Raw genomic sequence first — 18,630 nt, 5'->3', positions numbered from 1 at the left:
ATTGAGAGCTCTTTCTGAGTAGTTGAGGAGGGGAAAATTGCCTATTAAAGTATGGTAATTATTTCAAAGTTAAATGTGAGAATTGTTATACCTGGGTATTTGTTCCTGCTTACATTGCTAATTAAAAGTATCAGAAGAAAACTTGCTTTTTCTAAGTTGATACTGCAGCTGATGAGATGACCAGTTCTGCAATCTGTTTCTTTGGATTTAAGGTTCCTCCTGATTGTAGTATTTAAGGTTTTATTGCAAACCTGCAAAACATCAAAAACCCCTTCAGTTACTTGAGAAAAAGTGGATGATGAGATTGCTGCTGAGTGCAAAAGGAAGACTATGTGTGTTTTACATGCTGACAGGGTCTCTGGGCAAGTTTATAAATGTCATGATCTTTGAGAACTTACCTAGTCATTACTTACCTAAATATACGAAAAGAATGAACTATGTGCAAAAATAGAATTAAAAAAAAAAAAAAAACCAGAAAGGGAGAAGTTTACCCATGTGGAGAGAGGGGGTGGAGCGCTCTGGAGAGCAGGTGATGATGGTAGTCTAGCTATCATATGCTACATATATAGATGTATATATACACATTCACACACACATATGTTTGTTTGTTTTTGGCAAAATTTCCAAGAAAACTCTTGAGGGAAGTCTAATATAAATGTGTTATGGGATGGTTGTGCCTGCGTTACAGTTGGGCTATATGTATGGAAGAGCCTTTTCTTTGTCTCGTGTGGAACTTCCATGCCCTAAACTTCTATAGACCTATCTTTGGTGAAGGATAAACTTGATAATCTGAAGTGAAGACTTGTACTTACTTATGCATTTGCAGGACTGTACAAAGCTAGAAGGATTGAAAAATATGTAAAATTTGTGAATGGTTCTGAAAAATAAACCCAGAAACGTTAGATGTAATATAACATGCTAAATGAAAATTAATTTATTTTCAAATTCTGTTCTAAATAGCTAAGCCAAAATTGTCACTTTTACTTTAAGGTTTTAATGTATTTATTCTTTCAGAGTTTTACAATGATATCTTGAACGCATCTGCATTGTACTGATGAGATTTATGGAAGCTAGTTATTGAGGTCATGTATTTAGCTCCCAGTATGAATGAATTGGTTGTATAGAGTGAGTCAGGCATATAAGTGAGAGTGGAAAATGTCACTATGTATGATCTTATTTTACTACTAAAAAGTTAGATGACCTGTCAAGTTTTTTTGTTTTAGTTTTTAAAAAAGATCAAAAGATCAGTTTCTAATATCTTAATTATAAAAGACTTTAAGGAGAATTACAAAAGCTTACTATGTATTTTTCAAGGTAAAAAAAAATGCTCTTCATTTGGGATAGAGCATCTAAAGACTTTGTATGACATTGGAAAATACTCCTCTGTTTTAATGAATTTCATGAATAAGCCAAACTGTTTTCAGACAAGGTCTTGCCTCTTAAGTAATGTTTTCCTACTACTTCTCGTTCTTTGAGACCATTATGTAGATCTTGTGATGTCAGAGTAATCTCCATGACAACACAGATGTCATTAAGATGAGGTATAAGCAACTTCTCTGTGTGTTTTTTTTTTTTTTAAAGTAGGTTAGGAAAAAAAGCTTTCATATTTTTGAATGTTTTCCAAGACAAAATAATATGGGAACTAAAGTAAAAATAAAACAGGGGTGATTTTTTTCCGAATAAAAATATTTTCTGTTGACTGTTCTGATGAGGTACCTGCCTTCTGCCCTTCTTTATTATAGATGCTGTGAAGCTGAACTGCTGCAACAAGCTAAATTTTGTTATTGCTGGTACTACTACTTTCTAGTTTTGTGTAGTATTTTTGTATATAGCTTATAAATAGAGATCTTGAATGTCACAGGAGAATTTCATAAACACATTTCTTTTGTTCATATGTATGAAAGTATCATAAAAAACCCCAAATGATATTCTAGTCTGAAAAGTATTCAGGATCACCTGCTGCTGTGAAGGCCCTGAGCATCTACCCTTATTTGCAGTGAATTTACAAAATAATTTGTCGTTCTTTGCAACACTTTTTCAGATTGGTTTTTTAACTGTTTTTCAGCTTAACTTTAGTTTTAAGGTAACATTATAAAAAGCAAAAGTGAAAAGCAACAACCTGGAAACTTTACTTTTTTTAACATAAACTAGTCAAAACTTGCTACTCAGTCTTGTAACTAGGTAAAATTTTAAAATTATCCACACTTTCTAAAACAGTTGTCTGTACTGAAAGAAAACACTCTGTGAAGATCATAAGGCATATGTTTCAGGGGTTGACTGAAGCAAACCTCCAAAATCTAGCTAATTTCAAATTATTCACTGTGGGTTTTCAGGTGCTCCTTTTGAAGTGCTTTCATTAATCAGCTATAAATTACCAGGTTATTGCAACCTCTTATCTGGGTTTTATTTATGTAAGAAATCAAGAAATCCCTATGAGTATTACTTAAGCAAAGTACTATAGTCTGTCATCTAGAAGGATGCTAAGTAAGTGTGTTCAAAATACTGAAGAATTTTACTAAAGCTTTCAGCTGGGGTTCAAATGAACTTTCACATATTTTTAGCAGGAATTCTTTAAAGCATTAGTATACTCCACATGTGCTTATCCTATAATTTTAGTGTCCTCCACAGGGACTGGTTAGTCATCAGGGGTTCTGTGTCTGGTTCATTGGGTTCTTCCTGCCCTGATGCCCTCCTGCTGCAGCACCGGGGTTATTGCCCTGGACACAATCATTCTTCTTCCCCCACAGGCAGCAGGTAGTTTGGGTCCCAGATCAAGCTAAGGAGCTGCAGGGATGGTTGAGGCTTTAATTTACCTTCTCGTGTGAAACACTCCTCACAAAGTATTATTAAGTGGCATGTACTTAGCTGTGATGTTGCAAGTGAGTCCCTTCCCTGACACAGGAGCTGTTGTATCAGAGACTGTAAACATCTAAGCTATCATATGACTCTGGGTAAGTCTAATCATCCTTATCCATGGCATGTAGTGAGCTCATGAATCCAGGATTTGCAAACAGTGACAGATTTGCAAATGCCTGTTCAACTCATATTCCCATTGCCAGCATCTCAATTTTCCTTTCAACTGAAAAAGCTTTCTGGAAAGCAACTATTTGCTCTTGCTGGGGAAAAAAAAATGCTATAAACATAATTATATGGTGAGAATCGAAGAAATTAAAGAAAAAAAGGTGACTCTATTGATTGTTTTGATATGTAGATGACTGCCATATTTTGATTAAAATAATATTTAACACAAGTTTAAGAACAGCTTGAGGCTTCCCTTGCATACTTGCTTACTTTTCCTGAACACAAGCACTAATTTGAATGAGAAGTCAGACTATACTATACAGAAGATGAAAGTATCTGATAACAATCCTCTATCTTTTATTTGACAAACCAATGCTTTCCTAATTTCCAGTGTGCAGCTCTAAGTGTGGGGAAACACATTGCTACCTTCCCTCTTTGCGTTGTCCTCAGCGGAGGGCTGGTCACGTTGGAGCTGCTCTGCATGCATGAAGGGCTCTGTCTTTTGTTCTGAGGGGTCAGAAAATGGCCATGCCAAATTTAGTTTTCATCAGAACACTTAAGCGTTCCCCCAGTGATGGCTTGTGCATGTGTATACTCTTCTAAATGGTAACTTTTTTTTTCCTGTCCCTGGCAAGGGTGAGTTGGGTGGAGGAGCAGTCTGGGTTTCACAGCACATTCATGTGAAACCCAACTAAACCCAGCTTGGCTAGAGTAAGCCATTGAGAGAGACTGGTGTTTTTAATTCTAATCTGGACATACTAAAATGAAACATGGTGTTTTTATTATAATAAAAAAGATACAGGAGGAGGAACTTGACTGAATCTCTTACTATCTCCCTAAGCGGCAAATAGACAATAGTCCCCATTTTTGTTCCATCTAGACATCTACTAAATACTGCTTTCTAATATTTCATTCAGGAATTCAATGTGACTGGTTTGCTTTAGAACTAGATCTGGCATTATTGTAAGTTAAATGTTGATCATCACATCAAGATTTGACTTTGGGATTTGTCAGAGACCAGGCATTCTGCTCACGATTGCTTCTGTATCATCCGAGAATAATTGATGCAGTGATGGGAAGCAGCTGCTGGTGGCGGCTGAGGTCATGGTACTGGTATGAGGATGCAGCACGTGCAGGCAAGACGTGCAGCAAATGATCCGTCCAGAGAAACGGTGGATCCTCTGTGCCCTGAGTTTGAGAAGCGAAGGGTAGAGGGAAGATGGGAGATGCAGTAGAGAGCATTTAAATATAAATAGTGATGGTAATAATAGCATTTGCAGGGTGGGTGCTACCCAAAAGCAAATGGAGACTTACATAAATGATGTACTTAACGCTATACATTTTTACTTAATTTTTGTAGTTTTCTGTGGTTCTCCTAAATGTGGATGTCAACAGGAGAACTGTGATTCTCACAAAGAGTTTGATGATATTTGATTTATGTAACTTATTAATAAGATTTCTTTTCATCATGAATATGTTAAAAGCTTGTGAAACTGAACTCAACTCAAGCATTGTGCGTACAGATTTATTCTCGTACAGTTCAGAAGAGAAAAGGATTAATTTCAGGGATGATGGGGGAGGGAAAACATTTACTTTAATCTCCAAGTATATTTAGATGTCCTGTATTGGCAAATATTGCACAACAGTGATCTTAAGCTATAGGCTTTTTTGTACCTCCCATTTGAAAACTTCAGAAGAAAGCTTTTGAATATCTGATTACTAGAGCTTTGGCATAAATAATTTCAGTAATCATGCATTACATTTCTAGTTTTAATATCTGGTAGAACTTTTTGTTTTAAAAAAGTAAAATTTATATAGAATTCATTTGCCTGCATAAATGTACCATAGAAAATTCTAAGAACTTGAGAAACAAGAAAATGTGTTACTTGTATTTGTCCTTGCTCTAGAACATGACTAAACAGAGTGTGCTTTTTGGCTTGATGGAAATGCAAATTAAATAGACTATATTCTAAATCATCAGCTTCATTCCGAATACTGCATTTGCAAATATGTAAAATTATACAATATTTTGCACTTTAAATGTGCTGAAGAATGTGTATGAGATAGATGACTGTATTTTGTGAAGATTTCTTTGTGAGTCTTAAATGTAGTTTCACCAAGACTTGTGATTCATATGTGAATTAATTATTACTTTAGGGTAATGCAAGGTGGTGAATATCAAATGAAGTAAAGGTGAAGATTACATGATAGCAGGAAAAACTAGAAGTTTTGTGTATCCTTTTTGAATGAGAGTTGTTACCAGTGAAATTGTGTTTTCTGTGAGCGATCTTCGATCTGTAACAGGAAGGAAGAAAAGGGCTTCTCACTGAAAAACCTTTTCTTGGTGTTTGTCCTCAGTGGAGTTTTCTTCAGATTCTGCATCACTTTTGATGAATGCGTTTACATTCCAGTACTGAGAAATAATTTTCCATTTGGGAGCTGGGCTGATGTGAAAACAGGAATGTGGAGGCCCCGGGCGAGGGGCCAGGGCTGAATGCTGATAGGGAAATGTTCCCTTTTCGGTAGCTGTTGCCTTTCCTGCGAGCTTGGAGAAGAGCATCTGTGTGTGCATGTACGAGAATGTCTGGGGACCTGGGGAGATGGATGGGTCACTTCTGGAGAAAACTGCAGTGTCCTCCAGTGTCATGATAATAGTAGAAAAGATAGGAGTCACCCTTGATACCTGGAAGTTTTTGACTGTCTCTGCGTGTAAGTGCTTATAAAAATTAATGTGTTACTTGGATCCTTAGATGTTTCAGTTAATTGAGCCACTTTGTTGTTTTGCTTTATTACTAAATCTAATAAATTTGAAGGGGGAGAAATGCAGACAGTGGTCTTAAATTATTCTCATGTTGCTGTTAGCCACGGTATTAATTGTAGTTTTATAAATGTCTGTGTAAACCTGGGAAACACAGAAACAGCTTTCACTTAAAACTTCTATTAATCAGTATGTTGTAAACTGTAATACGTCTGTTCTTTCGCCATTTGTGTATGTTTTGAGTGTAAAAAGTTTTAAGATGTGATATGTATTGCAGTAAGGTACAATTTGGGAGAAGGAAACCATCGTCTACAGTTAGTGCAAACGCAATTTTAGAATTCATTAGAATGGAAGTGAAGCTGTAAATTAATTACATGGATTAAAATACCTGCTTTTAATTTACATAGTGAACAAAGGATTTTTTAAAAAATTATTATTTAGTGAATTGATTTGGAAATAATGCTTTTGAATAGTCAGGCGGGAAATTAGACTTTTTATCAGTTGCCTCAGGGAATAGTATAGTTAGAGAGCAGTTGCTCAGGGAGAATGTTTAACCTTGTAAGAGTTAAATTTTTTATCATCCACTATAAATTTGGTTTCTGAAAAAAAAATATTTTGTTTATCTTCAAGATATCTTGAAGTGTTATTTTTGTTTGTTTGTTTTGTTTTTGGGGGAGGGGTAGATTTATATTAATGTCATGCATTCAGTAGCTTTATGGGGAAGTGAAAGTAACTGTGACAGGACTCCAGAGGGAAATTGCCTCTAGGACGGGTACTGAGGAAAGCATCTGTGAAGTTTAATACTCAGGGAACCTCAAGACAGAACTTGTGGTAACAGGAAAAAAGGGTGTTGGAAAAACTGCTGCAAAACAGGTTCTTTGGAGAATGTAGGGGAGATAGCAATATCCTAACCAGGCAGCCGTCTGGCTATCTAAATTACTCTTATAACCTCCACATTCCATATTGATAGCCACCATTTCAAAGATAAGTTTAAACTGTCTTAGCTTGCTCTTATGCACATCACTGATTTTGAGAAAATAGTTGCAAAGCTGGGGTTTTCTCAGGTGCATCACTGACTTCATAGTTGCAAATGAACTATTTTAGCAGTTGAAATTAATAAAGCTTAGGTAGGAAGAGAAGATTTTATCTTTCTGCAATAAAATAGTTTTGACTGTAGTAATTAAGGAATAATATGATACAGCCAAATGTGAATTGTATGTTATGTAAATTCTCTACTGTGTTTTAAACACAAAAATGTAGTTTAAGCTCCTTAGTGAAGTCATATATCCACAGGCTTATTTCACCCTACAGGAAGGGAAAGAATATATTTGTCAAATCCCCGGTCCATTGAAATTGACTAATAAAGGCTTTAGCTAGCCAGTGCTTGTGTAGACTGCAGTTTGTGATAAATCTGGGTAGACAAATTCACTTGCTGTGGTGAGTCTGGTCTAGCATTAAAATTTGGAAAGAGGAGCATCTAGCAGAAGTTACTAAAATAGAGCTGGTTTTTTGAAAGATAATCTTTCATCTGTTCCACTGAAACTGTAGTTGCTGCTGTTTCTCTCTGATACGTAGCATCCCTCAAGCCAGCTTGTGGTTTCTGGTGTGAAGCTCTTCTGGTATTTTACAAAATGCTTTACAGCTTGGGCTTTTTGATTAACTCAGTACAGATACTTTATTATGTGTTGTTTATTTGCTGCTTTTTGCTGCTTACTGTTATTTTAAGTAACTTATTTTCAATTTAATCAAGCTTGTTTGGTGGCTTCCTCTGCCCAGTGGCTGCTTACTGACTGCCCCAGGGATTTTGAGTGGAGAAGAGAGTATCTGATGTCCTTTTTCACTGGTCTTTGCTCTTCGTTCTTGTGCAAAGCTCAGACAAATTAATTCTCACAAGACTTACTGACTTTGGTATCAGTCTTCTGAATTAAAACAGTGGGATTGGCAGCACCCTGATATCCCAGTTGTTTGTTAGAATGGCATGTCAACAGGCGTTTGTGTGACTATATGCAAGTATCAAAGTGTGGTTCTGCGACAGATAGTATGAGAATAATGTGATGGATGTTCTACCACAGTCAGCTGGACACTTCTGAAGTGTCTAGTGGACAGTCACAAAAGAGTTCCCGATTTTAATTGGTTACATGAATTCTTCACTGATGATGAATCTTCAGCAGCAGATTGGAAGTTGAGAAGTTTAGCGTATCTGAGAAGAGACTCAAAACACTTGAAAGGTCATTTAACTTTCTTCTGCCTTGATTTACGTGTCATCTTGCCTACAATACTTGACAAAGATTACAGAGTTTGCAGCCTGAAGTGCCTTGTGATCTTTGGTCAAAGATAATATATACGTGTGATGCACTGTCTGCTCTGATAAATTTCATGCTGTCATAGGAACTTGAACAATACAGCAATGGCGTGGTTATTTGCTGCGAGACCCAGGGGGTTACGGGGAACAGAAATCACAAATTTTCTTTATAGTAATTCAGTGCATGCATTCTGTATTAGTATGTTGGCTGCCTATTCCCTTGTGCTGAAGGGTATAACCCAAACAAGTTATTTAAGAGTAGAAGAGCACGCCCAAAACATAACTTTTTCTATTTACCATTTGTGCTAAGGGTTGAAACTTTTGGATGCCAGCAGTGATTAACAACGGGCAGAAGTTTGAAGCTGATACTTACAATCAGCAATAGAGGAAGAAGAAACGGTGGGATGAAAAAGTGTATATGCATTTTCTGTTGAAATAAGTGTTTGTGAGGCTAGAAAATGGACTAGCAAAAATACGGTAATATTGTATTCTAGGGCCAAAACTAATGGTTAGAAAGAAAGTGTGACCTGCAAGAGGAAAGTGAATAATTCTGTGCTTGTTTTCAGTTAGAATATCTAACAGATTGACCTCCTAATCACCATTTTTGCATTGTTATTTTTCAATTTACTTCCTCTGTTCTCTCCCTTTCATTTCCTTTTTTTAAAGGAAAAACTCTGTGTATGAATCAGGTTAATGACCAAGAAAATAAGTTTGTCGCTTTTGCAACAGTCTAGAGAATCAAGATACTGACTTTATTTTCTGTTGTCTTTAAGAGTAGTTCTAATTGTATAAAATTCAAGATGGCATTGTAAAGTAAAGCACCCAGTGTCTTGTTGCTGGACTACAGGAGGAAGCATATGTTTGCCTCTAGGAAAATACGTATTTTGTCGAGAGACTTCTTTATTGAACGTTTCTTTTCAAGAGGCTTAGTATTCTGGAAATTTTGTTCTATTGTAGAAGTCCCATGTACCATTAAATGTGATTATTTTTTTAGTGAATAAGCACAGCTGGCATTTCTTTTCAATATCTGACTGCTGCCTTTTTGAACTATAAACATGCTGTTGTCAAGAGATTAGCCTTTGGGGTAGCAAGTTAAATTGTTCATTTCTACTAATCACCAGGCAGGACAGGAGAATAGATATAAACTAGCTGGATATACTGTACATAGTGGCATATGCACTTCAGTTTACTTGTTACGAAATAAAGCTTAAAAAGTTACTTTTTACAAACATCATAGCGGAAGTGTGTCACTGTGACTGTACATTACAGGATTGGTTCAAATTCAAATTTTACAATTTTATTGAGTGTGTTTTTTGTTTGGGTGGTGTTTGTTTTTTTGTTTTGTTGTTGTGTTTTTTTTTTTTTTGTTTTTTTTTTTTTGTTTTTTTTGTAGAGTTATTTAATAGCTGTTGCCCTGTGAGCTTCAGGTAGGAAGGTTTCCCCTGCCTGCTGTGCAGTGCTGAGCTGGAGAAAGGGAAAGGCTGAAGAGCTACATTGGCTCTTGGCAAATTTTAGAGCAGGTTGGTTACAGCAGACTACAAGAGGGAGGAGGGGGGCTGAAGTTCCAGCCATTTTCTCGTTTGTCCTGCCTTCTCCTCTGCAATGAGAAAAGTCTGATATTGACCTGGCAGGCTTAAATATGAACTACCCAGAAGCACACACCACAGAAACAACCTTTAGCTGGTTGACTTCTTCCACTCTGATGGCATATGACTAAGGCTGTAACCATAAAGGTCTTGTATTTCACTGAATTATGTATTGATTCTCTGCACTCCACCTTTACCTGCTGCATTTCAAGGATTCTTTGCAGTGAAGTCTGCAGACACACACATTCATTTAATGCAGGCATAGCATTTCAGAAACTGAAACTAAAATAGCTTTCTGTTTTGTCCTACAGAAGAAAATGGTATCATGCTTAATTATTACTCTAAGGTGGGAATGTGTCATAAAAGGCAGAACGAACTTGCTCTCATCTATTACATTTGGGAATACTCTCATGTTCGGCATCCTTATTTTATTAATTTATTTCAAGTAAAAATGAGCTAATTGATCAGCCTTTTCGTTCTTTCCTTGATATGCTGCTTAGCTTTCTTTATAGAAATGCAGATGACTTAGGTAACTTGATACTGTAATGCCAGAAGGTGCTAGATCAAACTCTGTGATGTAGCTTAGAATCAACCATGCATCTTCAGTAGACAGTACTTTATTGATGCTTGTTTTAGTTTTAATAGAATTATTTCGGAAATACTCTTAGTAAACGGAATAAATACAAAATACACAGCTCTTGGTGTCCTTGGTTATCAGTTGCTTATCAAAGGACATATGTGTGAAACTTGTATTGTGTAGAGGTATGTACTTTTTTTCCTATGCTTTTGAATATCTGGAGAAGATGTAAATATGCTTATGGATTGTACTATAGCTCTGAATTTTGTTCTGATTGAAGTATTTTTTGTTCTTCAGTTTTGGCAAGCGTTCTGCAGGAAGCTTCAGGCGTGGCTGTGAATGCATTGTTTTAGAGCCATCTGAAATGATTGTGGTAAGAATATTTTTATTCAGTTGCTTTGAAATTTTATGAACCAGCTTTGCTAACACCTCAAATTCCAATAAAACTTGAAGAGTTTTCTATTTTAAACATGATCTTTTAATAAATCTAAGATGTCATACATAACTTCCTTGCCATTCTTTGCACACGTACTGGTATTGTTTCAGTGATAAAGGCATCTTTTATATTGTTACATTTACTATTGCAGATATCCTGTAAAACTAAAGTTTTCCTGTGCTAGCAGAATGTGTTTCTTTTGGTGTGTGTGGTGGGGTTTTTTTTGTTGTTTTGTTTTGTGTGGTGTTGTTGCTTTTGTCTTGATTTTCATCGTTGTTTTAGTGTGGGGTTTTTTTGTTTGGTTTTGGTTTTTTTTGTTTGTTTGTATGTTTTTTTAGCTGCTTAACTATTAAACATAGGTGCTTTGAAGTATTGATCTTGGGTTAGCTTCAGTGATTAATGTTTGATTGATTTAAATTTATTCTCAGCTGTCTGGGGTTTCAAAAAGCAGTATGAACATTTTAAAATTCTTCTGGCTTTTCTGGGTGAAGGTTATTTCGTTAGCAGTATCTGCTGTAGTCCCGTGGCAGAGTTGCATTGTCTCTGAGGGTTCACAGACTCAAAAGCTTTTAGTTGCTATGTCAGGTTGCATCATCTGAACAAATGCATAATCAACAGGCTAAATGTGTGGTGGTTGGTTGGTGTTGGTTTTTTTTTTTTTCCCTCTGTCACTAAGATTGCGATCAGTTCATAATACAGGCATGACAATTATCTAAGCCATATATCAATTATAGTTCAAATATAGACTGTGACACTAAACTTTTTTTTTTCTTAAAAGGTTATAATTTCTGTAAAACTTGCAGAAGCTTGAGAAATCATGGTATAGCTTTAGGCTTGTAGAAGAGATTAGGTTACTTGTTTAAAGTTGATTGATTAAAAAAAGCAGGCTTTTAACTTACCTTCATGCAAATGCAGGCATGGTTCTGTGGCTTTTAAGCTCTTTGTGATTTCACTGTAAAGAGGTGAAGGAGATTACGTAAGATTCTGTCAGATATTTGATGCCATCTCTTCCTCTTCCAATTCTAATTAAGAAAATCATCTTATGAAGCTGACACAATGTAGTGGGAGACACAGCATACGTGAGAAATGCCAGTTGTTTTTTCACTGTTCTTAACTAAAGCTCTCTGTGTCTTGGCTTCGTAACGGAGCAGCTCAACAGCAGCCCCTTATGCCTCCCAGTTCAGCCCTGTATTGGCCCCCTGGTTTGTCTGGTGGGTTTGCATAACTTGGAACTGACCACAAGTTCAGGAAAGTTTATTGTCCAAGATGTGTTCTGTAGAAATATACAATTTAGTTGGTGGTAGCTGTGTGGATGTCTGTCTCCTGTATTCCTTGATAAACTATAAAGAAGAGTGATGTAATGATAAGGCATAGTGAAAGGAGATGACTAAATAATAAGCGTCCAGAAGAAATCTTCTGGACTGATGGATAATGTTAAGTCAAGGGCAAGTACTCCCACATGGGTCATCTTAGACCAAAAATAACAACCGCTACCATCTTAGGAGAGCTGAAATTTAACACTTCAATCCAGCCTTTCAAAGGAATAATTGTACCTTGAATAGAAAGAATCCCATCCCCAGAGTTTGTTGGGCACAGTAACTTTCAGTTTTGGGGCTGGATGGGGCCACTCTGTGGGGAAGAGAAGTGGGAGACGTGGTGGAGTGTGGGTGTGAGTGTGTCAGATGGGAAATAGCTACTCAGGGCTGAGAGGATGAGTGTTACCAGCTTTTCCTGGTGATCTAGGAATTGTGCTCATCCCCTTGTAGCAGTACACTGAAAGCTGTGTTAGTGGCATGAACAGACTAGTATGGGCAACCTCTGACACAGACATGCTGCAAATTCTTATGAGTATTTTGTCTGATATTTCTTTTCCTTGTTGAAATATATAGAGGAACCTTGCAGGGTGGCTCATAAGCTGTTCTCTACATCTTCAGAAATACTATTTATTTATCCCTAGGGGGTGGAACTGAATAGGAGAATGAGTTAACTGAATCCTTATATTTTGCTAGCGCTAAAAGGTGGCGTGTTTTGTGTGTTCTGTTCCTGCCCCCTTCTCTGCTGATCTGGAGTAAGGTTTCTATTAGGAGAGAGAACACAGAAGAGATGTTGGTTTTTTTATGTTTTTAGAGTAAAAATCAGTACTCTTAGTTAAAATATTTTCATTGCAGTATGCTGTTGTGTAGTAATTTAGGGTGACTTGGAAGACTCTGAAACCAAGAAGATTGCTTTTATATTACACTATGCCTAACACTTTTTTTTTAATTCTTCTTGCTGCAGTTTTGAAGTTATTTGCTTTTATGTAAATCCAGTCTATCAGAAATTGTTTTATGCTCCCGAAATATTTAAGTAAATAATAAAAACATTGCAGCTTGTTGAAGGGTGAAGTCTTTGCCATAGCTTGGTTAGGGAAGATCCCAAGTGACAAACAGAGGTCTGTAGGAAAACTACTAAATGCTCTCAGTGTTCTTTTTGTAATGCACTGAGTGGTGAAATGTTTGTATTTCTACAAGAGTGGGGAGAGGGAGGGGTGGGATGATAGAATTGGGGGGTGACCATTTTTTTTTCTTCCGTCATTTTTGAAAAGTGTTCATAATCAGTGATGATGTTTCTGCCACTGTTTACTTTCTTGTCATGCCTGTGGGCATTTTATTTTACTTATTTTATTTTTTAATAGTGGCTACATGCTGAAAATGCAGGAAGTTCAAAGCTAACTGCTGTTTTTTGAAAATTGTATTTGTTGTGTTTCTAACAATAAGAAACATCTTTGTCTTGTGGGAAATGACACTTTCTTGCGTGTGTTATAGGTTGATTATATGGATGAAAATGAGGAGTATTTTCAGCGTCAAGCTTCTCATAGGCAATCTCGAAGAAGATTTAGGAAAATCAATCAAAAAGGGGAGCGACAAACAATTATTGATACTGTTGACCCTTATCCTGTGGGGAAACCACCTCTACCTAGAGGCTACCATACGGTAAGTTGTCTGTATTTATGATTCACAACAACATAAACAGGAAGACTACTGACAATATAACAATCAAAATGGCTAAAGTTGCTGGTAGCTTCAAAGAGGTGTGTTTCCGTGGTGAAGCGTTCCCCTTAAAATACTGCATGGGAACATGTGCACAGCTTGCATCTTAGTTCAGAGTTGAAAGCACATTTTTTTTACGACTGTGAATGTCATGTATTATTTCTTAATGTCCCAGTCATTATTTGAAATGGTGAGAGAAACTATGTTCTCATTTCCTTTTGATATTAGGTTCCTGTACAAATAGTTTAGTGTACAGTGTTAAAAGGTCAGTTAGTAGAGCAATTATTCATGTATATGATAATGGTTATTGTCGCACACAGACTGTGATGCACTGCAGTAGGCCAAATTCATATAATAGAATCTGTCACTTCTTTTTGGTATCTAAAACTTAAATGTCAACTTAATCTTTACCAATGTTTGCCTCAAGAGCCCTTTATAGTTGGCTTTCAGTGAGCTGCATGGTGTGATAATTTGGTCTTTTTACTTGATTTTTTTTTTTTTTTTTGGATGTGTTACATCTTGACAGTAAACTAATAATTAAAACTTATTCTACAAAATATGGCTTTTAAATCTAGAAAAGCTCTACTAGATTAATATGTTTAGTATTGATTTCAACTGTAAGCAAAATACTGGAAAAGCTGTTTGTCTTTTGGCTCTCATTTTTTTTAAGCCCCCAAATCTGCTAGAGTCACAAAGATGTGGGGATAAAAAACCTGTGCATATTTAATCTCATTGAGTTCACTGGGCTGAATTTTTGCACAGTGTAAGCCATATGCATGTAAATTTGCAGGATTAGAGCTTTAGTGTTTTTAAAATAGTGTCTTTGATCCAATGCAGTTGTAGATGTTTTTGTTTTTTCCTTATTCCTTGACTTGTTTGCCAGTCTCCTGTATATACTCTGTGTGTCTGTAAGTGTGTAGATGTTTGATTACATCTGTTAATTACACAGGCTTTTCCTCATGAGTTGAATAATTACATTTTATGCCAACAATTTGTTTTTGTTTATACAACAGCTTTTAATGGTTTAATTTTCAGTGCAGTTTTAATTGCCTCTAAATTTATTATGGACTGAAACAGTCACTTGGTTTGAAGATGAAACATTTTACTGATCTGTTTTTGAAAAAATAAATATGTGGTATTGCAATTTGTAGGAGTTACAGGAAGAATTACTTTTGTATTCGGATGTGTACGTTGTACTTAGCAAACAGTTCTAGTATGATGTTTATCTAACTCTAGAAGGGCAATATTTAGATTACACGTAGTGCCATTTGCATTTGTGGGTCCTTGCCTGTTGTATAAATTACACTTTAGGTGTGCTTTATGAATTTTTATATGCTTAACTGGTACTAAGAGCAAAAGCCCATTTTGTGCCATTCTGTTATGTGACTTCATAATGATTTTGTGTATGTTTTGGGAAATTCATTGCAAGCAAGATTTCATACTAAGTTGGAAGAGATTGCCAAGTAAACTGTAAAATTTGCAACAGGTGCAGTCAAACGTTGCTTTAAAAAGTGTAATATGATAGATATTACTGACTTTGTTTTTTTTTTTTTTCCAAAGTAAATGGAGTCAAATAGGCTCAAATGAGTTTTACAATGCAGTTGAGAGTCTCCATACTGGCCCATTCCCTCCTAGTTTTACAGTTTTTGGTGATCTTGTATACATTGTTCTTTCATTCACTTCTATTACCAATAGGATTTCTGTTGCTTTAACCATACATGTCAAATACTCCATTGTCTTTTCTTCTTTCCTATTTTATGTGCCCTGACCTCCTGTCTTTTCAGTCTTAATTTAAAAAAAAAAATGACTGAAGAAAGCAAGGTATTTTTAGCCACATAGGAATTCAAAGCATATTATAGCATATGTCTTGTGGGCTTTTTGCCCATCCGTTCTTTGGTCAGCATCTGTCAGGGGTTTGTATTTGGTGGTACTTCGTAATTTTGGACAAGTAAAGAAGCATTAAATAATGCAGATGTTCAGGTGCTACAGTAAATAATGTATTAAAGTCAAATTGAAAAAGGATTAATCTGATGCATTTGCTTTCAAATTTGTTCTTCCTGGTGGGTGTGTTCTGGTTTAGGTGTTAGGTACACAAGATTCAAAGTAATAAAGCTGCTTTGATAGCATCCTCAAAATATTCATGAAATGTGTAATTTTCTCAGCTACTAAATCCGTATTAACCACATAGAATGATTTTTTTTGGCTGATAAATTATTAATGCTTTGTTTGCAAGAGTCTCAGAATGCTTTTCTTCGGAAAGTTCATACAGTATTTTCTGAAGAAAGTTTTCTGTATCTTTGCAAAAACGTAGAGTGAAACATAAAGCTTCAGTGAAGATGCATGGCTGTGCTTTTCAAGAATTAAAAGTTAAATGCAATACCCAGTTGTGGCGTGGTTTTGTGCAGTATAGTGAACTTGTAGGGACCGTGGACCCTCATTAACATAATTTTAACATTATCTTCATAGTGATGGAATGTACTATGGCATGTCTGATAATGTTCATCTTTTCCTTTCCTCCTATATGGCATTCATTTCATTTTGGCTCACAGGAATGCACTAAACCTCAGGTATCGTAACTTACTGTGTATGGTCCACTAACAATTTACTTGTGGGTTTGCAGCGTGATATCATAATACTGATGCAATGTTATGACTAAAATTGCCTCCTAGCTTTTGCTTTAATACTTGAGCGATCTCACTATGATATAAAAATACTAATGTAAATGTGGAATTTGGTGACAGCACATCTCTTGCCCAGCTTGACTGGCCTTTCTTCTTTGCTTTGATGTCCTGCGATTTAGAGAAAATGGAGAACAATAAGCAAAGCACATATATTAAATATTTAGTGTGTGACGGACACTTTATTCGGGTGAGTCTTTCATGACATGGAAGACTCAATCTTTGATTTTGATTTAAAAGATAGGCCCCCTGTCACTATTTAATACCTGTATTTCACCAGAACAGGGAGATGGAGTATGACAAGATGAGCACCAAAAAGGCAGCAAAAGTTTTTTGGTAGCTGAAAACTTGCAACAGTGCTTCTTGCTTGTTCTCCATTCTGATGGTGTATGCTGATTTGTTAATAAGGTAGCTGGATTTTGTAGACCCCTATCAAAGTATGTGTAAATGGGCCATTGTTTGAAACACAGGCTTGCCAAGCTAGGGAGAAAAGTGTGCTCTAGTCAAATATCTGGAATGATACCAAACCAAACAAGATACAGATGTTTTGCCTGACATCGGATCTCAAACACAGTCCAAGTAATCTGAAGATCTGAGTGGCATCTTTTAAAATGTACTTGTAATTGCATTTGTCAATGCCAAAGTGAGTAAATACTGAGCATCTACCAAATATAATTTTGGATGAGAATGTGTCTTGTCAAACTGTTAAATGTCTCCTCTGTTATGATTGAAAAATCTTGTGCGATAGAGCTGAAAACAAATTAAAACGATTTTCTTTATCTTCAAAATTTTTCCTTTCCTTTGATGTTACTTTGGTCATTTCTTCTGATATTTTATTAGGAAATGTGCTTATTTTAAAAGTTCCTTCTCTGTCACATTGTTCAGTTAATTCCTTTAAAAGACTAGGAGGGTTCAAATTTCAATATGGTTGCAGTATCATAAGCTGTGCTGAAATTCTCTTTCTTCAATGTGTATGGTATGTTTCTTTGAGCAGCCCAGTTCCTTATCTTGAGATCAGTTCTCACTGGTATTTCAGTGGAATGAGTTCTGAGAAACCCACAGTTACTAAAATATTATATCTAGGAGTGATAATGTGCTCCTCAAATCCTGACAGGAATTTAAAATACTTAATATTTTGATAACTTACCCATATGCTTGAAGGACCATATGAAGTAAAGTCTGATGTAGACTAGCTTAGGTGTGTTACTTTTGGAACAAGTGTTGCTGATTTCTAGAGTGAGGAAAAATAGAAACTTGGTAATGCATGGAAATAAAATGAATGTGTTTTATCAGACTGATAAAATGGTTCCCTTTTTGCCATGGTTTGTGGTTTGGTAAAGTGGATCTGTTCTTTTTTGGGGAAGAAGAAAGTTCTGATAAGTTTAGGTTGAACTGTTATTTGAATCTGGAAAACCTTGTTCAGATTTTTCTGACATAAGCTTTCTTGTGCTTGTAAAATGTCAGAAAATGTTTTTTAACCAGATCAGTGTTAGCACCTCTTTACTTGATAATAGTAATTGGATTTTAACTTCTGAAAGTGGATTTTTTTTCTTTGTGTATATATATACTTAAGGCTCCTTAATGTTTTCAGTTAAAAGCTTTTGTTTTGAGTAACTAAAATGAAAGTGTGGACTCTTTCTTCTGATAACCTACATGGCTTTTCCTCTGCTTTAGGATGGTATTTTTTTTCTTCTATTTTAATTTTAAAATAGGATAGTCACCTATGGAGTGACTTTTAAAAAAGGTAGACTTTTCTTGCAATATCTTATTGCCAACAAGCTTTGTGGCTCTTAAGGTTCATCTGTGAAGAATTGGTCACGCCCAATGATGCCCAATCCAAGGGTTGCTGAGCTGGCTATTATGTGTTTAATGCATGACATATTTAGTGTGAATTGACAGAAGTTCATAAAGGAAACATACATTTGTCGAATTAAGGTCCTGTGGCACAGAGGGTATGAGTAGTAATTTATAACTCCTTGGTTTGTGACAGTCTGTCTCTCTCATGCCTTAGACTTGATATGTAAACTGAGCTGTGGGATTTTACTAGTCTGTACTGTAGTCTTTACTTTGCTAAAAGCAAAATATTGAAGATTACTGGGGAGTCTGTGGTGAGATGCAGATAGGCCTGTAAATAAAATGCTGAAGCACCTGTGAATAGACCTGGACAGAAACTGTAGTGTGTGGTTTTTCACTCTTCATGAGAAGCTGTCTGGATTCGAACTAGCTAACAGGCTTATGAAAGT

At 36.0% G+C, this 18,630-nt stretch overlaps 1 protein-coding gene across 6 annotated transcripts in view; it reads left to right on the top strand.

Annotated features, from left to right (window-relative positions):
• The window catches only part of RAPGEF2 (Rap guanine nucleotide exchange factor 2), a 187,506-nt gene that overhangs the window by 84,305 nt on the left and 84,571 nt on the right, over window positions 1-18,630 (top strand). For 3 of the 6 annotated variants that reach the window (XM_071807745.1, XM_071807742.1, XM_065836097.2), the window contains exons 5-7: window positions 10,542-10,617; window positions 13,485-13,652; window positions 16,259-16,276. In XM_071807745.1, coding sequence (XP_071663846.1) covers window positions 10,542-10,617; window positions 13,485-13,652; window positions 16,259-16,276 — 262 coding nt within the window. Of the gene's footprint in view, window positions 1-5,593; window positions 5,731-10,541; window positions 10,618-13,484; window positions 13,653-16,258; window positions 16,277-18,630 lie in introns of those variants that run through there. The other 3 variants (XM_071807744.1, XM_065836098.2, XM_071807746.1) reach the window with 2 other exon arrangements.

This window comes from Patagioenas fasciata, chromosome 4 (genome assembly GCF_037038585.1).
Source record: "Patagioenas fasciata isolate bPatFas1 chromosome 4, bPatFas1.hap1, whole genome shotgun sequence".
In the NCBI taxonomy this organism is placed as follows: Eukaryota; Metazoa; Chordata; class Aves; order Columbiformes; family Columbidae; genus Patagioenas; species Patagioenas fasciata.
Note: the sequence above shows the minus strand (reverse complement) of the source record. Positions and strands in the feature narration are given on the sequence as shown.